This window comes from Artemia sp. Qi Xiang Cuo, chromosome 5 (assembly GCF_049724085.1).
Source record: "Artemia sp. Qi Xiang Cuo chromosome 5, ASM4972408v1, whole genome shotgun sequence".
Lineage (NCBI taxonomy): Eukaryota > Metazoa > Arthropoda > Branchiopoda > Anostraca > Artemiidae > Artemia > Artemia sp. Qi Xiang Cuo.
This window is the reverse complement of record NC_142798.1, coordinates 51,500,532-51,523,257: the sequence shown is the minus strand read 5'-3', so window position 1 is coordinate 51,523,257 and position 22,726 is coordinate 51,500,532. Positions and strand designations below refer to the sequence as shown.

Sequence of the window (22,726 nt, the reverse complement as noted above, 5' to 3'; positions counted from 1 at the left end):
TGCAAAGGTGATCTTCAACTTTGATCCTGTCAAAGCCGGTCGGAATGAAGCGATGGTCTGACAGCGTATCTGTGTTCCTAGCGATGGCAAATATCAGACCGAGTGAAGCGCAAACCCTTGCAATGAACTGAAGTGGATGGAGGAGGCAGACGTCACTCTCTACGCCGAGTAGTACCTGGCAGGAGATCTAAGTCAAATAAGTTTTTGTTTTGTATTTTTTGGTAATTATCTTCTCTTTTGGGTTATATTCATTGTTCTACATTTTTTTTCTGGTTTCTGTTTCCGTTCTTTATTTTACTCATCTGGACTTATGACAAACGAGCAAAAATACTAAACGAATAAGAAAATTAAATAGCCCAAAAAAACAATGGTAATTTCAGCAAATAGACGGAAAAGAAGCGAAAATAGAAAAGGTAGATATTTTTGCTATTAGCGAAAAATCCTGATATTAGCGTTGAAACTGCGAAAAACAATGTAGAAGTATGTCTTGAACAGCTTGTCCACATGCTTGTTGAAAATGTAAGTAGTTTTTTTCGTTCTATCCCATTATGCGAGCCTCTCGAAAAAGTCAAGTTTGGTTAATGCTAATGAAATAAAATAAAATAGGATGAATATATAATAATTTAGAAACAAATTTGGGATATATATTTGCACATTAGGGGTGGGGGGGGGGGGGTAAAGCATTGCATATATTAAATACGTAACCTAACCGAGGTACCTCTCCCCCCTAAACCTAAAAAAAACAAGGTTTAAGATTGTATACGTATTGAAAACCTTGCTATCATTAACTGCTCTATAACAGTTAAGACGTCAAAAACGGGTTTTATCATTGCCTAGTCTATAGTGATTAACCCGAGAGGCCCGCGTAATGGGATAGTACCGTTTTTTCTCTTCCAAATATGGAATATTTTTTTCTTCCTTTGGGATTTCTATACTCTGGTAAATTAAAATATAGCAGTGTTCTATGTTTTTTGTTTTCTATTTTTATTTTGTGTCTATAGGAGTGTAATTAATGTTTTCATTATTAAACAGAATTTAGATTAAACAACTCAAGGTTATTTCAAATGTGTTCCCTCTTTTTCTTACCATGGGAAGTTCTTTTCTTATTTATCCTGTTTTATGAAACAATGGAAAAGACATTTTATTTTAAAGCACTAGAACATGCGTGTATACAAAGATGAATCCATCCATAACCCCACCTCCAGACCAGTCCGAAGTACTGAAAAGACTTTGTTTTTCAAGCGCTTGTGCTTGAAATGTTTTTCCTTTTATTAAGAATTATTTAGAGTTAACCTTCTTTCTTTTTAATTCTTTCGATTATTTTTAAAAGCCTGAATTTAAGTACTAGAAATAAGCATTGCTTATTGCTAATCCTGGCAATGGTTATTTTACTATATGAGACAGTTGAAACCACTTTTAGAGAAGTTAAACATGGCTCGTATGAAAAAAGTTCTGCTGAAATTTCTCCTCGCGGTAGTTCGTCGCGGGGCCAAGTGTTTTGACGAACTGTTCTGCTTTCCACTTTTCTGATGATAAAACAATAGTGTACTTGACATCAAGCATGCCTGTCGTTGCTTAATTCGAGTATATTAAGTATATCTCATAAATTTAACAAGACAACAAACAAAAGAAGCGATTTGAAATGCGACTGCAGGGCCTTTTATTTTTTCTGTTGGTTATGACCAGCTGTTTGAACAAGTGAAGTTTTTTGCAAGAAAAGTAGTTTCACACTAAAAGCTTTGTTTCTAGATCATTTCTGCAATCGAACAAGCAGATAACAAATTTTGGGGAGACGAATAACATTTTCTCTTTCAAAATTCTCTTGATTAGACAAATTGTTGTGTATCCACCCTGAGATTGATTTTTTATTAAAAAAAAAGTAAAGTAACGCTAGTCCTGGAGACTATAAATAATAATCTAATTTCTTTTTTTTACCGCCATTGAAAATAAAAATCCCTACTATCTGTAGCGTATAATAAACACAGACATAAGTATATTGAGGAAACTTGAAGCATCTTGAGAACAAAATGGTTTCCATTAATCTAATGTTTGAGAGAAAGTTTTTGAACTTCTTTCAAATTGCTGCAGCTGAACATGACAGCAATTTCACAAGGTTTATTTATTCCTGAAAACGTGTTAAGTGTAGATGCTGCTTTTCATTTATATCCAGGTCTTTATTACAGTTCAATGTTAAATTAAAAAACCAATAATGTTCCTTGATTTCTTAGTCTCGTCCCAGGACCTGAATATTAATTAATATAATATTCACAACCACATTTATACCCAAAGCTTGTCATAGTATATATGTTCAGTATTTGCAAAATAATTTGTAGTTACCTCAAAGACTAAATCAGCAAATATAGAATATTTTATAGTTAGAACTCTAGGCATTGAACTAGTTCTTCCTCTCATGTTGTGGATTGTAACTGTTTTTGACACCCTTTAAAATTTTATAGGGCATCATACCCCGAGCTCTCCTTGTTGGAGTTCATGAGCTTCTCGTGCCTGTACAACGTCTTGAAGCTGCACGTCATGAAGCAAGTGTTTTGCCTTCTGTTGAAATATTTACTGTAGACTTGCAATGGGTGCAAGTTCTCAGTGAAGGATGGGCTTCACCATTGAAAGGATTTATGCGAGAAAGAGAATATCTTCAGGTAAGTGACTTATTCATAAGCTATGAATGACTCGATTGAAATTTGTTCAACAGTGCAGAAAACAGAAAGAAAAGAATCTAATGTTAATTGTATTCTCTCCTTAAAGTAAAAAACTAATGGGCTGACTTATTTTATCATTTTGCTACGAAAAGATTCAAACTGCTAGGCCTGCCAGGGGCTTCGATAGCTTATAAGCTGCATCTACACTACAATCTCTTCGCAGATTCAACTCTGAATCAAAAATGGAAATATTAAATCGAGCTTTGAACTTTTGATATGCGGAAGACGACTCGTTTTCTCTCCCACGGAAATAGTTGGAAATTAGATATAGGTGGTAAGAAGAATATAGTAAGGAAACCAAATAAGGAGGTTAACAAACCACCAAGGACATATTGTGTATCCTGTGCAGCTCCTTTTTTCGAACTGTAATTAGACAGGCGAAATTTAACTTCAATTCTTATCTTTGCATGGACCTTACCTTGTAACGATCCGTCTTTATATAATCAGCTTCATGTTGCGATTTTTACAGTTTTTTCGTGATTAACTACCCTTCTGAAAGAAAAGGTAAACTTTATTTGTGTTTGCTTTAAAATTATGAAATCCTTAGAAATTTCTTTTAGTCTTTGTAATAATAATGTGATTATATTTGGTTTCAAAGTGCTTGTGCTGATCCTTTGAAAACAAGCCATAACAATAATATGACTTTTCAACGATACGGTTCGATCTTGGTCTAGTGGGAACAGGGAGATAAGCTCGTGGAAATGTCAACCAAAAGTTATTCCCTGGAAGCTCAGAAAGCAATACACCACGTAGCTTGCCTTTTAATTAGCAGGCACTCAAAATAAGCGTAATAAACAAATTTTCTATATTTAGAGGCAGCAATAATGGACTTCATAAAGAAAGTCATAAAGAAAGATTTAAAGGAAATAGGAACTTCGTGGGCGGGTGTAAAAAGGGTGGCTTTGAATAGATTGAGGTGGAGGAGGAGCGTGCGTAGCTGTGTTGGCCTCAGGCGGCTTGGTGCTGCGGTGAGTTGTTAGTAGTAGTAGTAGTAGTAATAATGCTTATAGAAAAGTATGTTATAAAATAGCATAGAGTTAACTTAGCCAAGGCAAGATTTCACTTCATAAAAGTGTGTCACTGCCATTTCCATCTCGTCAAACAGTTATTAAACTTGAGTAGCTGGGACGAGAAAAGAAAGGGCTACATTTGATGCCAAATGTGCTTCGGTTCCTTCAGAGTATTCTTCAGTTAGGTTGTTTGTATTCCAACTTGGAATAAGTTATGTTAACGTTCACGAATTCACAGACTTTACTATTACTCTTGTTGTATTGGACTTCAATCTTTTCTAAGAAAAATCGATAAACTTATTGTTCATTCGAGAATCTGGGGGTTCGACAATATCATTGAACCCACTGAACCTTTTCTTTCATTTTCCTTGCGCAAACGGCAGAAATAATCATTAATGCAACGTAGCAGTTTAATTGTAAATTTCAACATACAAACCAGAGATTTCGTGTTTGATGCTCAAGCATGCTTTATTTTGCTACAGAAAAAAAAAAAAAAAAAAAAAACTAATAATAATATTAGTCAAGCCCTAAAAATGAAAAAAATAACCATTTATTTGGCTTAACGCGAATAACTGGGCAAGGAGGGGGGGGGGGGGTGAAAGTACCCTACCCACTATAATATCAACTGGTGGTTTTGCCCTTAGTCTGTATATCGATGGAAATTTACTGCAACATTCTTGTTAGGATAAGTTTCCAAGTATGGCCTAAAATCAGTCTAGGTTTGACAATTTTTTTCGAGGTATTATTGCTGGAAAAAATCCAGGCTATGAGAAGACTTAAGAAAACAGGTTCTGATTAAGAAAAAATACACATTTCTCTCGTTAGTACTGGTAGGAAATTTATTAATAAAACAAAGAAAACCTCTTGGAATTTTTTTAAATATTTGAGATCTAATGAAGACAGACAGTCAAATAAAACGGCTAAATCTAACTTTTAAGAAATTGTATTTTCAGATTCAACATTTCAACTGCCTACTTGACGAAGGTAAATCTAGCCTTTCAATACCAATTGTTCTACCGATCACAACAGATGAGAAGGAAAAGCTGAAAGATACTTCTGCTTTCACCTTGAAGTATAATGGAGCACCAGTGGCTATTATGAGAATGCCAGAGTTCTTTGAACATAGAAAAGAAGAAAGGTGTGCGCGCACGTTTGGAACGACGAATCCAGGGCATCCTAGCATTAAGGTTTGCTATTTTTGAGCTGATTTAGAACTGTAGCGTCTATTGAATTAAAATAGGTAGCCTGTGAGTTTGTGAGAATACGACAGCCGGTGATCTTCATTTAATTATTCCTCTTTGCCAATCAATTTCGGCAAACATCTCAAAAATAAATAATTATAAGAATACTGAAATCTAAACCACTGTTAATTAAGCGTAATTAATAGTACTAATTAATCGCTTTTACCCATTTGTAAGAAAAATATTTTACAAATTTGTTTGGAAATAATGATTTTGAATTAATGAAAACGTATTAATGAAAAATTTAATCCCTGTTCATTCTGTGACGAAGAACCGTGTTTCAGCTAACCACAGTTTCATTCTTTACCTGCTTGTATCTTATACGGCTATTTCCATTATGTATCTTATCTATTTAAGATAATAAATTTATGCCTCAGTGGCATTAATTCCTGGAAATGTTATTGAGATGGACTTTTATCAAAATCTTGGGGGGGGGGGAAATTTTCTTGGTTTTTCTTTGATTATACCAAAAAAGCCATTTTAAAGTAAAATACCGAAAAAGGCGTTTTTTGAAATCTAGTGTGAGAGGCCGAACGTCTTGGGGGGCAAATTACCTTCCCCCTCCCAATTGACGCCTCTGCTGTGCTTTAAAACTAGTTCAACAGTCCAGTTTACTAAAGATGTGGTTCCATCATCTTCTATGTTGCTAAAAACTGCTTTCAATAGCTTGTTTCGGTATTTGGAAACGCATACTAACCACAGAGCTTTTCCAAAAGGGAAAGGGATGGACAGCTCAATCCCACTGAAGTCTGGGAAATTTAGAAACGATTGCTTACACTTTGGCTATTTAATGGCAAAGAAGACCTTTTTGTAATACCCATACAAAATGTGTACTTATTGGCTATTTAATAGGTATAAGATATTGTCTGTACTTGTAATTAAGTCTGAAACCTTGTGAAATCTTATGTTGAATTTATTAATGAAAATAAGCATTGCAAATTGCGCAACTCATGAAGTCATTGCCAGTTTCATAATCTATGAGACCAGTACAAGTTGATTGGTACCGTTAAAATAATCTGCCTAAAGGGCAGAAGATCTCACGAGATTAAAACTCACTGCTGACATAATTTTGCTTTTTCAACAAGTATGGATTTTTCAAGCATAAACTGTTTTGTTTACGTATGTTGAATAAGACGACGTCAAACAAAAGAATCCAGTCATTTATTACCGAGTCAAAGAATAAACACCCAACGAATATGGGTAACTTATAAGAGTGGGAACTGGCCTTAGTGGCCACAAACCGTCAACGCCATCTAGTGTTTGGCGTCTCAAACAGGCATTGTAATTGTTTTTCTGTCAGAAACGCCGGTCAGATACTCATTACTACACTCATTTTACAATTCACACTAATTATATTAAATTTTTCTTATTATGACACTGAGAAATATGTAAAGAAACGCCAAAGGCTAGTCGACGTTAATGTTTTCATTTTTGACACTAGCGGTAATTTCCATTCTTATAAGTCACCGATAGTCTTTGGTTGTATCTGCTCGAAATACATATATATTTATTTTAAATTTCCGCAAGACGATTCACCGTCTAGTACAAAACCGATTCCATTGCTTTATAATAACCGCCTAGGCTACGAAAAATTTGTAGAAAGAAAAATAAGAAAAAAATATATACTTCCCACGTTAGATTACCTCAGAATGAAGTCATCAGTCAGATAAGATAGTAGAAAGCTCTGTTTAAATCTGGCTGGTGTTGTGGCTTAATTATATTTGAGTGGCATCTCCTTTAAGCCTCCATTCAGGCTATTTTTTGAAGTTCAATAGTTTTAATGTTTTGGTTCACAGCTTTAAAATTTTTGGCCAAAAGTGACATAGGCGCACTAGCTGTAGAGCAAATGCATGATGAGCTTTGCTTCAACTTGGTATTAATATCGGTTTGTTTTGCCTGTCTTAGTTTATGGTATGTTATTTTTCTGTGTCCCTTACAGTTTCAGTATTTCTACCTAGTACATTCTTGCTATCAACTGATAGGTGAGATTATGCTTTATCTACTACAGAATTATGTTTTGAAGTTGGCCGGTTTTCTTCTCTTTTTTATTTGGAATATTTCGTTCAAAATGGTTTAGTACAATTTAAAAAAACAAATGTATCAGCAAGTTTATATGATTCTCTATGAGAAACTTTTAGCAGTATCATAATTCTGACTGGGTGAATGAAGAGGATAAAGATAAGATCCTCAAGAGGATCTGTCCTCTTGTTGGTGCAAGAGGTCCTGTGCTAGTGCACAGGGCATCGAGTCGATATTTCAGTTGCTGGGTCTTTTTTTACAAGGACAAGTAGTAAGCAGAGCATCAATCCACGGTTGCCCGATATTTTGCACCAGCAAAATATCGCACCAGCAAGAGATATTTAGCACCAGCAAGAGGACAGATCCTCAAGAGGATCTGTCCTCTTGCTGGTGCAAGAGGTCCTGTGCTAGTGCACAGGGCATCGAGTCGATATTTCAGTTGCTGGGTCTTTTTTTTCAAGGACAAGTAGTAAGCCTGTCGCTCAACCTTACCTCAGGGATCGATCCCTGGGCCCCGTATTTCCAAGCAGAGCATCAATCCACGGTGCTGCAAAAGAGTCGAATGAATGGATATAAAATTAAATAATCCGATTTCCCTTTGATTTCTGATAGTAAGATGCTGTGGCAATAAGGATTTGAAATTTTACTGCAGTTATATCCAGGACAGAGCTTGATAGGACTTCTTTGATTGCTGAATAATTTTGAGTTGTAATGACCTTAGATTGCACCTTTCCATAGGAGTGATTAATTGATTAAGGTATCATCACATTTTGAAGTCGAAAGACCATTTTAAACTATCGTCTCTCCAGATGTCTTATCTATTTAAAATCTATTATCAAAATACATCGCTATTTTTCAAGATATGTTGATGTTACAAAAAAATATTTAAAGTTTTTATTTTTGAACAGTTTTGTTTTATTAAACTTCGGAAATTTTAGTTTTTAAATTAAAATTTCTCATGGCACTAAACGATCCCATTATTGGGAGAGGCTTCTTTTAGTTGACTTTATAAATATTATTTCTTACTCGCTTTTGGGTCAGGATTTTCCTTTGAGATTAATCAGAAACACCTTCTAATTGAACTGGTGGAAGCCTGGCATTTACTCAAGATTGGAGCTCACAAAGGATATATGTATATAATCAGAAATTACAATTTTTTTTCCTTTAAATTTAATTAAGTTCTGTGGATTTTTTTTTTCACTGTCCGCAAATCTGATTCAGCTATGTATTGTAAGCTATGTAATTAAGCTATGTAAGCTATGATTTATTTATGATGATCCCTCTCTTCGCTTCAATTTGAACAAATTAGAGAAAAGGAATCTCACAGTAAAATGCACTCAAAATTCGCAGTTCTTCACAACTGCTTTGGATATTTTGATTATTCTTGAAAAAAAAAAAAAATAGAGTTCGCCTTTCCCGTCTTGAAACAATTGACTCTAAAAATTTTTTTTTTAAGGATAGTGTTAACATATTGACACATTTCATAATGTGTGAGTATACAATTAAATATCTTGTAGATGATCATGGAAAGTGGTGATTGGCTAGTGGGAGGAGACCTCGAAGTGATTGAGCGAATCAGATGGAACGATGGACTGGATAAATATCGATTGACTCCTAACGAACTCCGGACCAAATTTGCAGAAATGAAAGCAGATGCCGTCTTTGCATTCCAACTTAGGAATCCAATTCATAATGGCCACGCTTTGTTGATGCAGGTACCGTTTAGCGTAATGCTTTATATTAAAGCAAATTTCCAGATCAGTTCATAATTTTGCTAAATAATTATTGATTGATGTAAATATTGGTGAATATAGTAAATTGACTTTAGTCAGTGATCCAGGGACCGTTATCATTCAAGGGGTGGCTCATATTCGCTGCAGTTGGTTTGAGGGTGGATTCCAGAGTAATCGGGGGCGCTGATAACGAATATCAGGGTGCACAAGTTCGCACGTGTGTAGAACAGGGTCATTTTAGCCTATAAATTTAAATTTGGCCTATAACGACGTCATACCGCTCTTGATTCATTTACACGATAAAATAAATGGAAAACTTTATAAACTTGACAGATTCTGAATTCCAAGAACAAGTACTTTCACCTGATATTTTAAGTTTTTCCCCACAGCCTTTTTTTTTTTTGTTAACCCTTATTTAATTTTGAAAACAAGGTTTTTATATATACTTCTTCTTAGTTTTTTCAGCTTTTCTGAAATTTTTTCTTACATAAGTATATCTTTTTATGCTTTATTGGAATTTTGCTCATTATTACGAGTCAAATCATGTACCTCTTTTTAAAAAATTCTTAATTCTTGAGGAACTATTTATTTTTTCTAAATAACGTCATAGCTTTAAGAAATTAGTCTACAATGACTAAGTTTTTTTGTTTTTTTTTTAGCTGTTAAAAAAAAATGAAAACGAATCAACCTGCAATCATTCGAACCGTCAGAATGTCCGTTACACGTTGATAATAAAAACAAAGTCGTGGCTTGAGTCTGCAAGAATACATAAGTGTTTGAACAAGACCCCCCCCCCCAAAAAAAAGAGAAAAATTTCTGATTGTGGCGTTTTACTCGAAATATTTTCAAGACAATCTATCATTTTTATCTAACCAAACGATAGATCGCTCTTTTTTGAATCAAATGATGTATTTACATTCTATGCAACTAATTTTTTTAACCAGGAAAACAAAAACAGATGCCTCGTTCTGCGATCGCATGCGCGAATTTTGTATATTTTTTATGCTTTATTTGAATTCTTCTCGTCATTATGAGTCAAACCATGTGCCTCTTTTCCAAAAAAAAAATCTTAATTCTTGAGCAACTATTTATTTTTTCTGTAGTAGTAGATACAATCTGGCTTACGTAGGCTTATATAGCGGACGAGCCTCAAGGTGGCGAAGCCGTGTTAACGTGTGGTGCAGAGGGGACTAAGGCTGATTTAAGATACTATTCTCTTTAAATCCAAGTATAGCGGGGGCCAATGATCCAATCGGTTAGACTGGGTCAACGGCCACTGATGTAGTGGATGGTAACTGTCATGATCAGCTGAAAGTAAGGTTTAGACGAGTGCATTAGCAGTTTAATATCAAAACAATAAAAATCAAATATTTAAAACTGAACGTGAAACGGTGGCTCAAATCTATTTTTCTTCTTCATCTTCATCTTCGGACTCGTTGTGATTCACATTGTAAAGTAGGCATTTTTGGGGGTCAGCTCCACACTTGCATGCGCTGTCACAGAAACCTATTTTGAAGCATTTTGCAGTATGAGCCACACCTTGTCTTGTCACAGTTGCAAAACGAAAGCGATGCTAGCCCATGCGTCATCGTAGAAACTAGGTCTGGCTTCAGTTCATGATCTTCAATTCTCCAGCCCATATCGATAGCCTGAGGGTTTGTGGCTTTGGATCCAAATCAGTGACTGGAACATGGATCTTTTCAAATGAAGCAGAAACAATATATCAGTTGGTGGTAAACGCCGCAAATCCTCCAATGTTGGGTACAAATGTGCTCGAAGATCATTCAGACTATTGAAGTTAGTCGCACTTCTGCCATACACTGTACCCACAAGGTGCTTACAGACGTTGATTAAACCATCAATTTGCACAAATGATGGCTTCTCTGCAAGGGCTCGAACTTCATCACCTAAATACCCCAACAAAGTCTCTGAAGACTTCGCAGCTGGAAAAAAGCGGACCTTTCCAATTCCATACAGAAAGCTTGTGGTGTCACATTTACTCAAGCTTTGGACATGCGGCAAGGCGTTTCAAAATGTTACTCCAGGTTTTTGTGGTGCCGTATGAATAGGTATGCAGTAGGACGGAAACTTAACCCAGAGCTGCTTGAGTCTGAGACTGGCAAGATACCGGAAGTAGTATGTAGCTAGTAAGACGATATCAGTATCGTTGGATTGTATTGCGGCAATACAAGCCAACGTCTTGCGGCAACTGCTGTTTGGTATAACACCTGAGTGTCTGCTTCCTCATGGCAAGACGAGAGATCGTCATCAACAGAGCTTCCATGGGGCGAGATGAACCATCAGACGGGTCGAAATTTTGTACTTCCAGACCTCGAAAAGAACTTTCAATAGTCGACCTTTGGCTGAGCGACTACTGAGAATCCCGTCCCAGAGTGTTGCAGCTTTTCTGGAGGAAGTGAACGGGCTGGAAATATTCCTCTAGGATATCCTCTTCTTTCTCGACAGCTAGATGCTTCTTTGAGGTTGAACGAGTAGTCATCACGGGTTCTATCGTCGCTAAGACCGTCATACCTGTCACCAACCAAATGGATACACTGACCAGCTTCGGGTATGCTCCTAAGAATCCCATCGTAAACTCTTATTCGAAAATATGCTAGCGTCTCATTTTATTCTGGTCGATAACACCTTATGACACTCATGACATTAACTATATAGTCAGATCGAGGAGATTCTTCAAAAAGCGTATGTGGAATCTTTTTTGCCATGACTGCAAGCCAGACTGTTACAGAATGTAGTTCAAGACTGTTGACTTTGTACCAGTACGTAGCTGAGGCTCCCTATGGCTTGATGATAATACTGCAAGTGAGGCCGGAAATGGCTGTAGCTCTTACTTCAGTATCTCACAGAGGGACGAAGTTTGTGTTGAATTTGCTAGACGCAGAGCTGGTTTAAGCAGCTCAGTTTCCCAAAAATATCTTTTTTGTGGCTCTTTCTTTTTTCCTTTTTTGGCAACAAAGGCGAAAGTTTGTTCTATGCCAACTTTTATTTTCGTGGATGTTCCTTCGAGATACCAGCTCATGGCATCGAAGCCAGTTTCTTGGAGGTTCGGCAGACTATTTGTTACGGCTTCTGGAGCTTTATCCCCTGTTATAAAGTCGTGAAGCTCTGTTCTCGTCGTCTCGAATGGGTTTCCAAACAACTCTTCCAAGTCCATAACCCAATTTCGGCCTTTTATTGTCAAATTCGTAAACGCAGTGGTATCTTCATGATGCTTCATTGCCTCGTCATCCATATTCAGGTTTGCTTTCAGCATTTTCAGCGTTTTGATTCAAGGTCCACTCTAAAATCAGATCGTATGAAATGCTGCTAAACGACTTGGTTATTTTTCTAATAACACAATTGTCAATTACAAAACCTATTTGAACTTCTGGCGCTTTTTCAGGCATGCGTAGCATTTCTTATTGCTAGTTAAGCGCAGCTGCGGCGTTTTTATGGTTTCCAGATGTGAAGAAAATTGGAATCATCTCTTTTGTGGTGTTTAAGTGTGATCCCCAGTCCGCAGCTCTTTCAGCATAAAGATAGTCGTTCCCGCTACGGATAAGATCTAAATAGTTGATCCAGAGGCTATGATTACTTACGGTGGATCTGGACTTGTTGTACTTCGAGAAGAGCGGAGCAATGCTGTCTAACGCATCTCCTATCTGTTTACATGCTTCGGAACTAGTTTCGCTTTTGAAGCGTTCAATTGCATCACTCAGGATTCGAAGTTTCTTGACTGTAGAAGGCACTAAAACGAAGCAGAATGTTTCAAGCCAGTTCTCAAATGCCTCCCACCAAAGTGCGTTCATTCCTTCGTAGACCTGGAAGTGAGCATGGAGTGCCTGGTACATGTTCTTTCCTGAAAGGACCTTATTGGCAGTACCATTCCTCAGAATCTCTGCCACATAAATAACTTCTTTTAGTCCTGCTCCATCCATGAGAGATCCAACCGCTTTCAAAATGTTCATGAGCTTGTGAAAACCGCCCAATAAGAGAACTAGATTAGAGAATTTTTTGGGCTAGGACTTTCAAGGGCCTTGGCTTATTTCATAAACAGCTAGATCCTGACTGATGACTGTGTACTTGTTTTCAAGCTTCGCTGCTGTTTTCTGTCAGATGCTAGTGGCAGAGGCTACGACTTCACAGGATGTTGGTGAATAGGGAGGCAAGGGTAAGTAACCCACGGTGGTTTTGCTACACAAAGAAAGGAACGATTCTTGCGTTGAAGGCTTTCCAACTGGGAGTTGGTTCTTCAAGTTCTACTTCAAGAAGTTTCGTAGGACACGGCCTACAAAGCGTCCAGCAGAGGTCCAGGCTCGGCACCGAGAATGGCATCAGAGTCTCGTAACTATTTTCAAACAAAGAAAGTAAGGAAGCCGAGTCACAAGGTCAGGTTTTCCTGGGGGTTTTAACCTTCCAGGTATGTTCACTAGCTTGAGTGCCAAGAAGGTTGCCGGTTACCATCTGTTGGGCTTTTTTCTGGGGAATCCTCCCGAAATTTCTGCTCAACACACAAGTCCCATCAACAATTCTTCCGAAGTCTGCAGGAGACGTTGACAAGCAACCTGTAGAAAATAAATCATCGTTAAAAATCAGAATTCATCAAAAAAATTTGCAATAAAAGTAAAAATCCGAGTATCTGGATTAATTTCGACATGGAATGTACATCAGTCCTAAGTTGTGGAGCCCTCGGTCAGAGGAACGGAACAAACTGAATGTCAGTAGAAAACACAACAATTGTAACACAAGAATGAAAACCCGACAATGAAAACACAACAATGAAACAACATTACTCGGCTAGAAAACATGGTGTACCTCATGCAAGACAACTGACACCCACTAAAATCATTATTACCGGAACCCTTACCTTTAGCTAGATCAGATAGATATCCTAAATCCTTTCCTTTTTTTAGGTTGTAACTTTCGCTACTTTATGCAACTAAAACCCGATATGTAGGATGCTCAGGTTTTTTATTGCTATGGAAACCAAAGTCGCGCATGCGATCGCAGAATGAGGCATCTGTTGTTTTTTTTTTTTTCTGGTTAAAAAATATTAGATGTATAAAATATAAATACAATATTTTATTAAAAAAAAGAGTGATCTATTGTTTGGTGAGATAAAAATTATAGGTTGTGTTGAAACTATTTCGAGTAAAACGCCACTGTTTAGAAAATTTAGTTTTTTTTTTGGGGGGGGGGGGGAATGTTTTCCATCAAACGATTATAAATTCTTGCAGATTCAAGTCTCGACTTTGTTTTTATTAACAGCGTGTAAAAGACATTCTGACCGTTCGAATGATGTGCAGTTTGATTCGTTTGCATTTTTTTAACAGCTAAAATAAATTTAAGAAAAAACGTGGTCATTGTAGGCTAATTTCTGAAAGCTATGACGTTATTTAGAAAAAAATAAATAGATGCTCAAGAATTAAGATTTTTTGGAAAAGAGGCACATTGTATGACTCGTAATAACGATCAGAATCCAAATACAGCATAAAAAAATATACTAATGTAGGCAAAAATTTCAGAAAAACCGAAAAAACTAAGACAAAGTATATTAAAAAACCTTGTTTTCATAATTAAATAGGGGTTAACTAAAAAAAAATAAAGGTTGTGGGGAAAAACAAAAAATACCAGATGAAAGTACTTGTTCTTAGAATTCAGAATATGTCAAGTTTATAAAGTTTTCAATTTATTTTACCATGTAAAAAAATCAAGAGCGGTAGGACTTCGTTATATGCCAAATTTGACTTTATAGGCTAAAATGACCATGTTCTACACGTGTGTGAACTTGTGCACCCCGATATTCGTTTATAAGCGCCCCTGATTACCCAAGTATCCACCCTCAAACCAACTGCAGCTGATGTGAGCCACCCCTTCTCTGTTTTTGAACGATAGCGAGTCTTGGATCACTGACTACTTGTGTATGAGCATAAATAGAGGGTATTGATATTTATTTCCAAAAAGCTACAATATAAAAGACGTGAAGAAAATAAAATTAACAATTAACTTACATTATAGCTGACATTGGATCGACTACTTTTACTATAAACACTTTTATTATTTACCATTAAACAGAATATTTTACTATTAAGCTAACTAAAACAAAAAGCAAATTAAAAGAAAGTTCACAAAAATATTGAACCATGGTTTTTAGATTTTTATACTGTGTTGACAAAACTTTCACGGACTGACCTACAGCTCCAATTAGAGCATGATAGGTTTATTTAAGATGTTGTCTCTGTTCCTGGCTCTGAAAGAGTCCTTAAAACTTTTTGGCTTTTTCGAAACAGGAAACTTTGGCTCTGAAAGAGCCAAATAACTGTAAGGCTCTGAAAGAGTCTGCTTTAAAGTTGAGAAAGCCAGAAACCAAGCCTGGCTTAGAATCTTCTTCTCATGGGCTCTAGCCTTTCCTAAGACGGCTCCAGGGATTTGAGCCGGAAACTCAGTGTAGTTTTAAAGTTAGGACCTATTTTCATGCTATCTTTTATCCCTTACGTAGGGAAGGAGTGGTGGCAAAACCTTCCAAAAATCTTTCAGTACTTTTGCCAAATTTCTCAGCTTTATTTGACCTACCACTTATGATCATTTTTGTATTTGTGCTCCAATAATGATACATATTTCAAATGTTAACTTTTGAACCTTTGTTGTGGAGCTTGAAAGACTATGGAATATCCTTCATAACCATGTTATCACTTTGGAAGGTTACCTTTTTTCTAGTGGTGATCATTTTGGGTGAGGAATGGAGGTCGAAGTAGGCTACATGTAGATTGGTTTTTGTAATAAAAAAAAACTTACTTACAATAGACAATAGACAAAAAAAAACTTACTTAAAAAACTTTTGCTGACCAAATAGTCTGCGTTGTGCAGGTATCGATCTCCTGATTCACTGCCTTCGGTCATGAGTGCATTACGTGGTTGAGGGCAAATCATCCGACGCGTCCCATGTTTTTACCCTAGATTTCTCCAGGTACCCATTTAGAGCTGGGTCGACTCTGGCTGAGCCTACAGAGTCACATCACGGACCCCCGTTCCAAAGTAAATAAACAACGACACCAGGACTCGAACTGCTGTTCTCACAGTTTCAATTCCAGTGCGCTAACCAATCGGCTAGAACAGCTAAACAATGTTGGAAAAGTTTTATCGTCGTAAAGACCACCCCTACTCGTGTTTTTATTGTAATTATTTCTACTGGCTTTGTTTTTTGTGTTTTCTTTTTCTTATTGCATGTAGTTTTTTTTCTAATTAAGAAAAAAAGAGAAAAAATACAAAGAAAAAAAAAAGTCTTGTAACAAATTTGTTTGTAAAAAAGATTAATTAATCAGATAAATACTGTAATAAAAACATGTGATGTAACCCACTTCTGTTGAACTTTGAACTTTTGACAGAAAATTTGAAGCGTAGCTATTTATTTCAGTTCACACGTGAGACGTTGCTTGAAAGAGGTTTCAAAAATCCTGTACTCCTCCTCCATCCTCTTGGAGGCTGGACTAAAGATGATGATGTTCCTCTGCCAATTAGGATGAATCAACATGCCGCTATTATGGAGGAAAATGTTCTTAACCCAGACAATACAGTTTTGGCGATCTTTCCTTCCCCGATGCTATATGCTGGACCTACTGAGGTATTTTTCATTTTGATATTTTGCAATAGTCACCAACGGTACCTGCGCAGTTGGGACGCAGGAGGGGAGGGAGTAGATTTTGAATATTGCATAAGAAATTCATAGTGTTTTACCAGCTAAATTCAGTCTTTTTCGAAGAAGAAGTAGCACAATGTTGATCAGATATAGTCCATTAAAAAATTTTTTTTGCCTGAAACGTGTTCTACTGTACCCGAGGTGTATAGAGTGTGACATTGATGCTACATTGATTGGTATTACACTGGTTGTTGGCTTTTCAAGCTCCTCTTTGCTTTTTTCTACAGAAAGGTTTCAAAGATGAAAAAAAAATCCTGGAAAACGAGTTCCAAAGAGCGGCTGTTCATCAAAATTAATTCGATTAAGTTTAGATGCTTCCTCCCTATAGAATTTTTGCTCTCTTTTTATAGGTAGTTGCAATCTTTATGCCTTGCCTACAGCAGGTGAGGCCACACCTGGTACAGTAGCAATGACAGTAGAAAATAAGTTAACCTTGAAGTTGTCTGGTTTGCCCGCAGTTTATATAATTATCCAGTAAGTTTACCGCAGATGATTTCTGGCTCTTCATTCTCGGTAGGAACAAAAAGCTCCTCCCACTTATTTCTGCACTTATTGTCCACTTATTGGTGAGCCGGCCAAGTGGTTTTGTCAGTACTTGTTCCGTAGGTGCTTATTCTTTGTCTACCCGTGAAAAGATCTAATGCCGCTTATGTTTATATCTGCAAAAACGTTCTCTGGAGCACTCGCACCTCGGTCCGGGTTTTTATAATGGGTGAGATAGGGAAAGATCATACTGGATAATTATATAAACTGTGGGTTTGCCTCTTTAAATCTGCAAGTCGTTTTAACCCATACTAGTTTCCACATTTTTGTCTAAGCCATAATTTTCTTTGATGATAAGGCCAACCTAGTGACTTCCAAATTATACTATCAACATTATTTGTTCATCTTGGATTTATTAAATACACTATTTACTCTTCATAATTATCTATTGTCATCGTCTTGTATGATCCTTTTCCTAGTCAATTTATTTCTGACAAAATTTTAGAGATTCAGAACTATAAACCAAAGCTAAAAAACTATTGAACACGAGTTTTTGCGTTCACTCCTTTAAAAGTCAAATTTCTCAGACTTTATCAGCCTTGCCTTATGTATATTTAGGTGGGTCATAGTTTCCAATGCCTTACAGTTCTTCCTTCTCAATAAGAGACAAGTGCAGAACTTAAGAAATTCCAATATCTTGAATAAAAAAAAAGCCAAATAAGCCTAGAAAATCAAAACAAAAAATTAGCTTGAGCTAACTTTGTTTAGACAGTAGCACATAAAAAAAGAAACTCATAATATTCTTATTGTGCACTCGACAACTATCTTGTTTTTACGAAAAAAGTGCTTTAAGAATTAAATAATATGAATTTCAACAAAAATCATGCAAATTTGAATGTGTCTTTCGCTACAATTGATCAAGTCGGACTAAAGCAATTTGGATTGAAACCGGAGTATACGCACAATTTGTGTAAATTATTTAAACAGTTCGCAAAATTTTCTTAGTTTATTCATTTTATCTTCGTTTATACGATTAAAGTGTATTTCAATTTGTGTAATTTTTTTTTTGCCATATAATATTGAAACTCATTTCTCGTTAATAATTTGCATCCATCTCTATTCTTATGGCTTTATGATAGTTAACCATAAATGACTGAAATTGGGGAAAAAGTCCATCTCAAACGCTTTAAGCAGATCATATTTACGCACAGGCAAGAGGATTATCTGGAGCCAAGGCCGTATCCAGGGGGGGGGGGGTTACCCGGTTTGAACCCCCCCCTCCCCCGAAATTTTTGACCGAGTCGAAAATGAGTCGAAAAAACGGTTCTGATCAGCTTACGCAGGATGTTAGACAAAGTCTACGGGAAAATATCGGGTACCCCCCCCCCCCGAACAAACATCCTGGATCGTGGCTGGAGTCCCCGGAAAAAAACAGAAACATTCTGGATTCTGGCCTTTAATGTACTTTTGTTCGTGTTTTGACTTTCCTCTCTAGGACAAAGCATCAGATTCTACCCCTTCTGTGACTGGGCCCTATGTGAATCTATGATTATATTCCAGTCACGAAGTTCGAAGTCACGAAATAAGATCTTTTTCTAAATTTTGAAAGTGCTAGGCCCAGCCCCTCCCCCCTTACTGGTTCAAATAGATTAAATTCTAGTCGAGTTTTCCCATTTATAGTTTTACCAGTTCATATATTTTAGATAATCATTTGCAAATAAATATCGTTTTACTGTTAGCAAAATAATATTTTTAATCATAGATTTTTGAATTTATTGAATTGTAAGGTCCTAACACCTTTCGTGTCAAATTCTAAAGATTAACCTGTTTTTTATTGATTTCTTTTTTAGGTCCAATGGCATGCGCGTACAAGAATGGCAGCTGGAGCACAATTTTATATTGTCGGTAGGGATCCTGCCGGCGTACCCCATCCTGATTCTACTCTTAAAAAGGATCTGTACGAAGCAACTCATGGAGGAAAAGTCCTATCTATGGCTCCTGGGCTAAAAGGAATGGAAATTATTCCTTTCAAGGTTGCAGCTTATGACAAAAAAACTGGCTCTATGGCATTCTTTGAGCCGGAGCGAAAAGATGACTTTGAATTTATTTCTGGCACAAGAATGAGAGGTAGCTTTTTTATTAGCATTATTTTATAGTGGTATAGTTAATAAAGAACCAATCAATAAGGGATGCCTTCTTTTACAGTCCACTTTCACTGTATCTGGCATCAAAATTCGTCATTCTTTTTTTCAAGTGTTTATGGAGATTTTCATCTTCGTGATTGCAAATAGCTGTAATACATGATACTAATTACATTTATTGAGTTTGCGAATGGAAATTTTAAGATAATGCTTATTTTGAAGATGGTAAATTGCTTCATGAAAACCAAGTTTGATGAATGCGGAGGTGTGGAGAGTCCGTATTCTTTGGATAAAAAATGTATCATTTCTTGCTAAGGCAACAGTTTTCATCAGCTTTACTGGTATATCTTGAACGATTGGACAGAGCCATGACGCACTTTACTTTCCTTGACTGCAAACTAAGGCGCGGCTGATAAAAAAAAAAAAAAATAAAAAAAAAAAATAAATTAATAAAAAAAATAAAAGACTATATTCCGTTGTGTATTATTGGCAGTTTGAGTAATGTAGTTTAGTTTACTTTTATATGTACTTATGATTTTTCAGGATTCGTAGATTTTGAAAAATAATAATTGAGTTATTGTTAAAATGCAAGGAAAATATAATAACGGGTAAAACTTTTAAACCAGACTTTTAAACTGTGAAAAAAATATGTACGTACTAATAAAGGTCTGAACATTTCGACTTCATATCCAAAAACCTTTATCAATGAAAAGAAAAAGAAAAAGTTTTTTACATACCAGAAAATAACCGAAAAGGATGAAAACACGTAATCCAAAAAATAACGAAAGAAACTTCCATCTGATTGACCACAGTTGTTGTTTAGCATAAAGAAAATCCAATATGTTTTTAATTGTTAACTTAGGAAATTCGAAAACTGTTCCTTTATTTTAGTCAGACGGGCTTTTGAGAACCAATGACGGCTGCTAATGTTTTTTTTGCGTTTTGAAGTAAGATTATATCATTACAGCGTTAAAAAAGATGTGATTTTAAGGTGTGATTCACACCTGCTTTAGGTGTGATTCCAACTCCCATTCATTGGCTTTTTAAACCATACCATTTTTTTCTACATGTTTTATAGATATTCTTGATTTTAGTAACCTTTTTATGCTGTTTACACGGCCATTCCAAAATCATGTAAAATGTTTTTGTTTTGGCAGGGGGATGCAAAAAAGACCTGTCTAGAACAAATTGTAAAGATGATGTAATACGATTATACTATGGATAAAATGTCAACTAAATGCTCACCCGGAATTCCTTCGCATATATCGGTTCGAATTTTTTTTTTATATTTTTGATACAAAATCCACAAATAATTTTTAGTTATAGCTCTCGAAGTAAACACCTCTGCATGGTCCTATATAAATTGCTAATGTTGCCATGTATACTATTATGCTGTACACCAACTTACGCTGTTTTGAGCGATCTCTACACGTCTTGTCCTTATAGATGGCGACCAGAACAGAGTTTATCATAATTTAACCAAAATACAAGGAAAACTATTTGAGCTGAAAAGTGTTTTACTTGCTGTTAATGGGAAACCTGACTTATTTTGGCTTTCTAAAAATAATTTCACCAATATTTAGCGTCTTTTGTGTCCCGGGTCACCATTTCTAGTTTCATTCTCTATATTTTTTCAGCCTTAGCCCGCTTTGGACAATTACCCCCTGATGGTTTCATGGCACCGAAAGCGTGGAAAGTACTGTCCGACTATTATCAAAGCTTACAATGAACCTTCAAACAAAACAGCCGCACAACTATTGGCTTTTATGAAAAGATTCGAATGGGGGGAGATGGATTTGAGTGCAATCGTTATGTTTGTTTGCGATTTTTTTATGTCCTGTTTTCTTTTTAGTCTTTTGTTCTTGGAAGTTTTTAATGTGTTGAGCACATTTTCTGTTTTTTTATGTGATTAAATACATGATGAAATGAAAACTAATTTAGCCTTGATGTACGTTAGTATCTAGCTCAATATTGTTTTGCAAAAGAAAATCTTTAGTCTGACGTTTTACATTAAATGGATATATATATATATATATATATATATATATATATATATATATATATATATATATATATATATATATATATATATATATATATATATATATATATATATATATATATATATATATATATATATATATATATATATATATATATATATATATATATATATATATATATATATATATATATATATATATATATATATATATATATATATATATATATAATTAAGTTTTTTTAACTGAAAGTAAGGAGCGAGATTAAAACATAAAACAAACAGAAGTTATTACGTAAATAAAAGGAGCTGTCCCCTCCTCAACGCCCCGCTCTTTACGCTGAAGTTTTTTATTGTTTTAAAAAGTAGAGCTGTGAGAAAAAGTCAAACTTTAGCTAAACAGCGGGGTATTAAGGAGGGGACAGCCCCTTTTTCATACACGGTATAATTTCTGTTCGTTTTAAGTTTTAATCTTGCTCCTTACTTTCAGTTAAAAAAACTTGTTTTTTTAATTTAATTTCTGAACGTTTTTGAATTAATTCAGGTTTTCATTTTGGCTCACCGTACATAAATAATTAAAATGAAATTTGCATATTAGTTTTACTTTTTCTAACTAATAATAACCTTATAATAACCTAAGTTTGATTTTTGTTCCATTTATTTAAGAATGACTCCTGAATCGCAAAGGCTGTTTAATTAGAATAATAACCTCTTTTAAAAGTTAAAAAAAGCTTTAGCGTAAGAGCGAGCTATTGAGGAGAGGCAGCCCCCCTTATATACGTAATATTTTCTGTTCGTTTTAAGTTTTATTGTTGCTCCTTACTTTCAGTTGAAAAAACTTATTTTTATTTAAATTCTGATTGTTTTTTAAATAATGCTGGGAAATCTAGCGCCCCCTTCATGGAAATTCTGTTCCCCCATAAAAAAATCCCCCATGGAAAGATCCTCCCATGTAATCCCCTCCATCCGAAAACCCCTCCTCCACCAGAAAAAATTCCCCCTGAAAACGTCTGTATAATTCCCAATAACCAATACTGTATGTAAACAATGGGAAAAGTTCATAACTTCCAGCCCTTCCCCGGGGACTGTGGGGGATTAAGTCGTTCTAAAAGACTTAGTTATTAGATTTTTCGACTATGCTGAGCAAAATAGCTATCTCATAATTTTGATCTGGTGACTTTGAGAAAAAATTAGCGTGGGAGGGGGTCTAGTTGCCCTCTAACTTTTTGGTCTCTTAAAAAGGGCACTATAACCTTTAATTTCTGTTCGAATGAGCCCTTTCGCGACATTGTAGGACCACTGGGTCAATACGATCACCACTGAAAAAAAAAACAAAAAACAGATAAACACGCATCCGTGATCTTTCTTCGGGCAAAAAATACAAAATTCCACATTTTTACAGATAGGACCTTGAAACCTCTACATTAGGGTCAATAAGATTCTATGATTTTTAAGGGGTGTTTCCCCTTTTTTTTGGAAAATAAGGCAAATTTTCTCAGGCTCGTAACTTTTGTTGGGTATGATTAAACTTGATGAACCCGGCTCAATAGTAACCGAAACTCTATAAACAGAATTTTTAAAACAATAGATACAACAAAAGAATTGTATGTTTATGTTGATTTTGAACATATAAAGTTCATCAAGTTTAATCATACCCATCAAAAGTTACGAGCCTGAGAAAATTTGC

General features: G+C 35.6%; 1 protein-coding gene across 1 annotated transcript; it reads left to right on the top strand.

Moving 5' to 3' along the window:
* Nucleotides 1-444: 444 nt before the first annotated feature.
* On the top strand, nt 445-20,889 carry LOC148952243 (bifunctional 3'-phosphoadenosine 5'-phosphosulfate synthase 2-like). The gene is made up of 7 exons (XM_089088893.1): nt 445-519; nt 2,457-2,654; nt 4,678-4,911; nt 8,502-8,699; nt 16,132-16,338; nt 18,747-19,023; nt 20,675-20,889. Exons 1-7 carry the CDS (start codon nt 505-507, stop codon nt 20,764-20,766), a joined length of 1,221 nt encoding a protein of 406 aa, XP_088945019.1. The 5' UTR covers nt 445-504; the 3' UTR covers nt 20,767-20,889.
* The last annotated feature ends 1,837 nt before the right edge of the window (nt 20,890-22,726 follow it).

Bases quoted from the DNA above. Each gene is read 5' to 3' on its own strand.
- LOC148952243 (XM_089088893.1), top strand. The intron at 8,700-16,131 runs GTACCGTTTAGC...TATTTATTTCAG, and splicing joins GCCACGCTTTGTTGATGCAG to TTCACACGTGAGACGTTGCT. The intron at 16,339-18,746 runs GTATTTTTCATT...TTTCTTTTTTAG, and splicing joins TATATGCTGGACCTACTGAG to GTCCAATGGCATGCGCGTAC.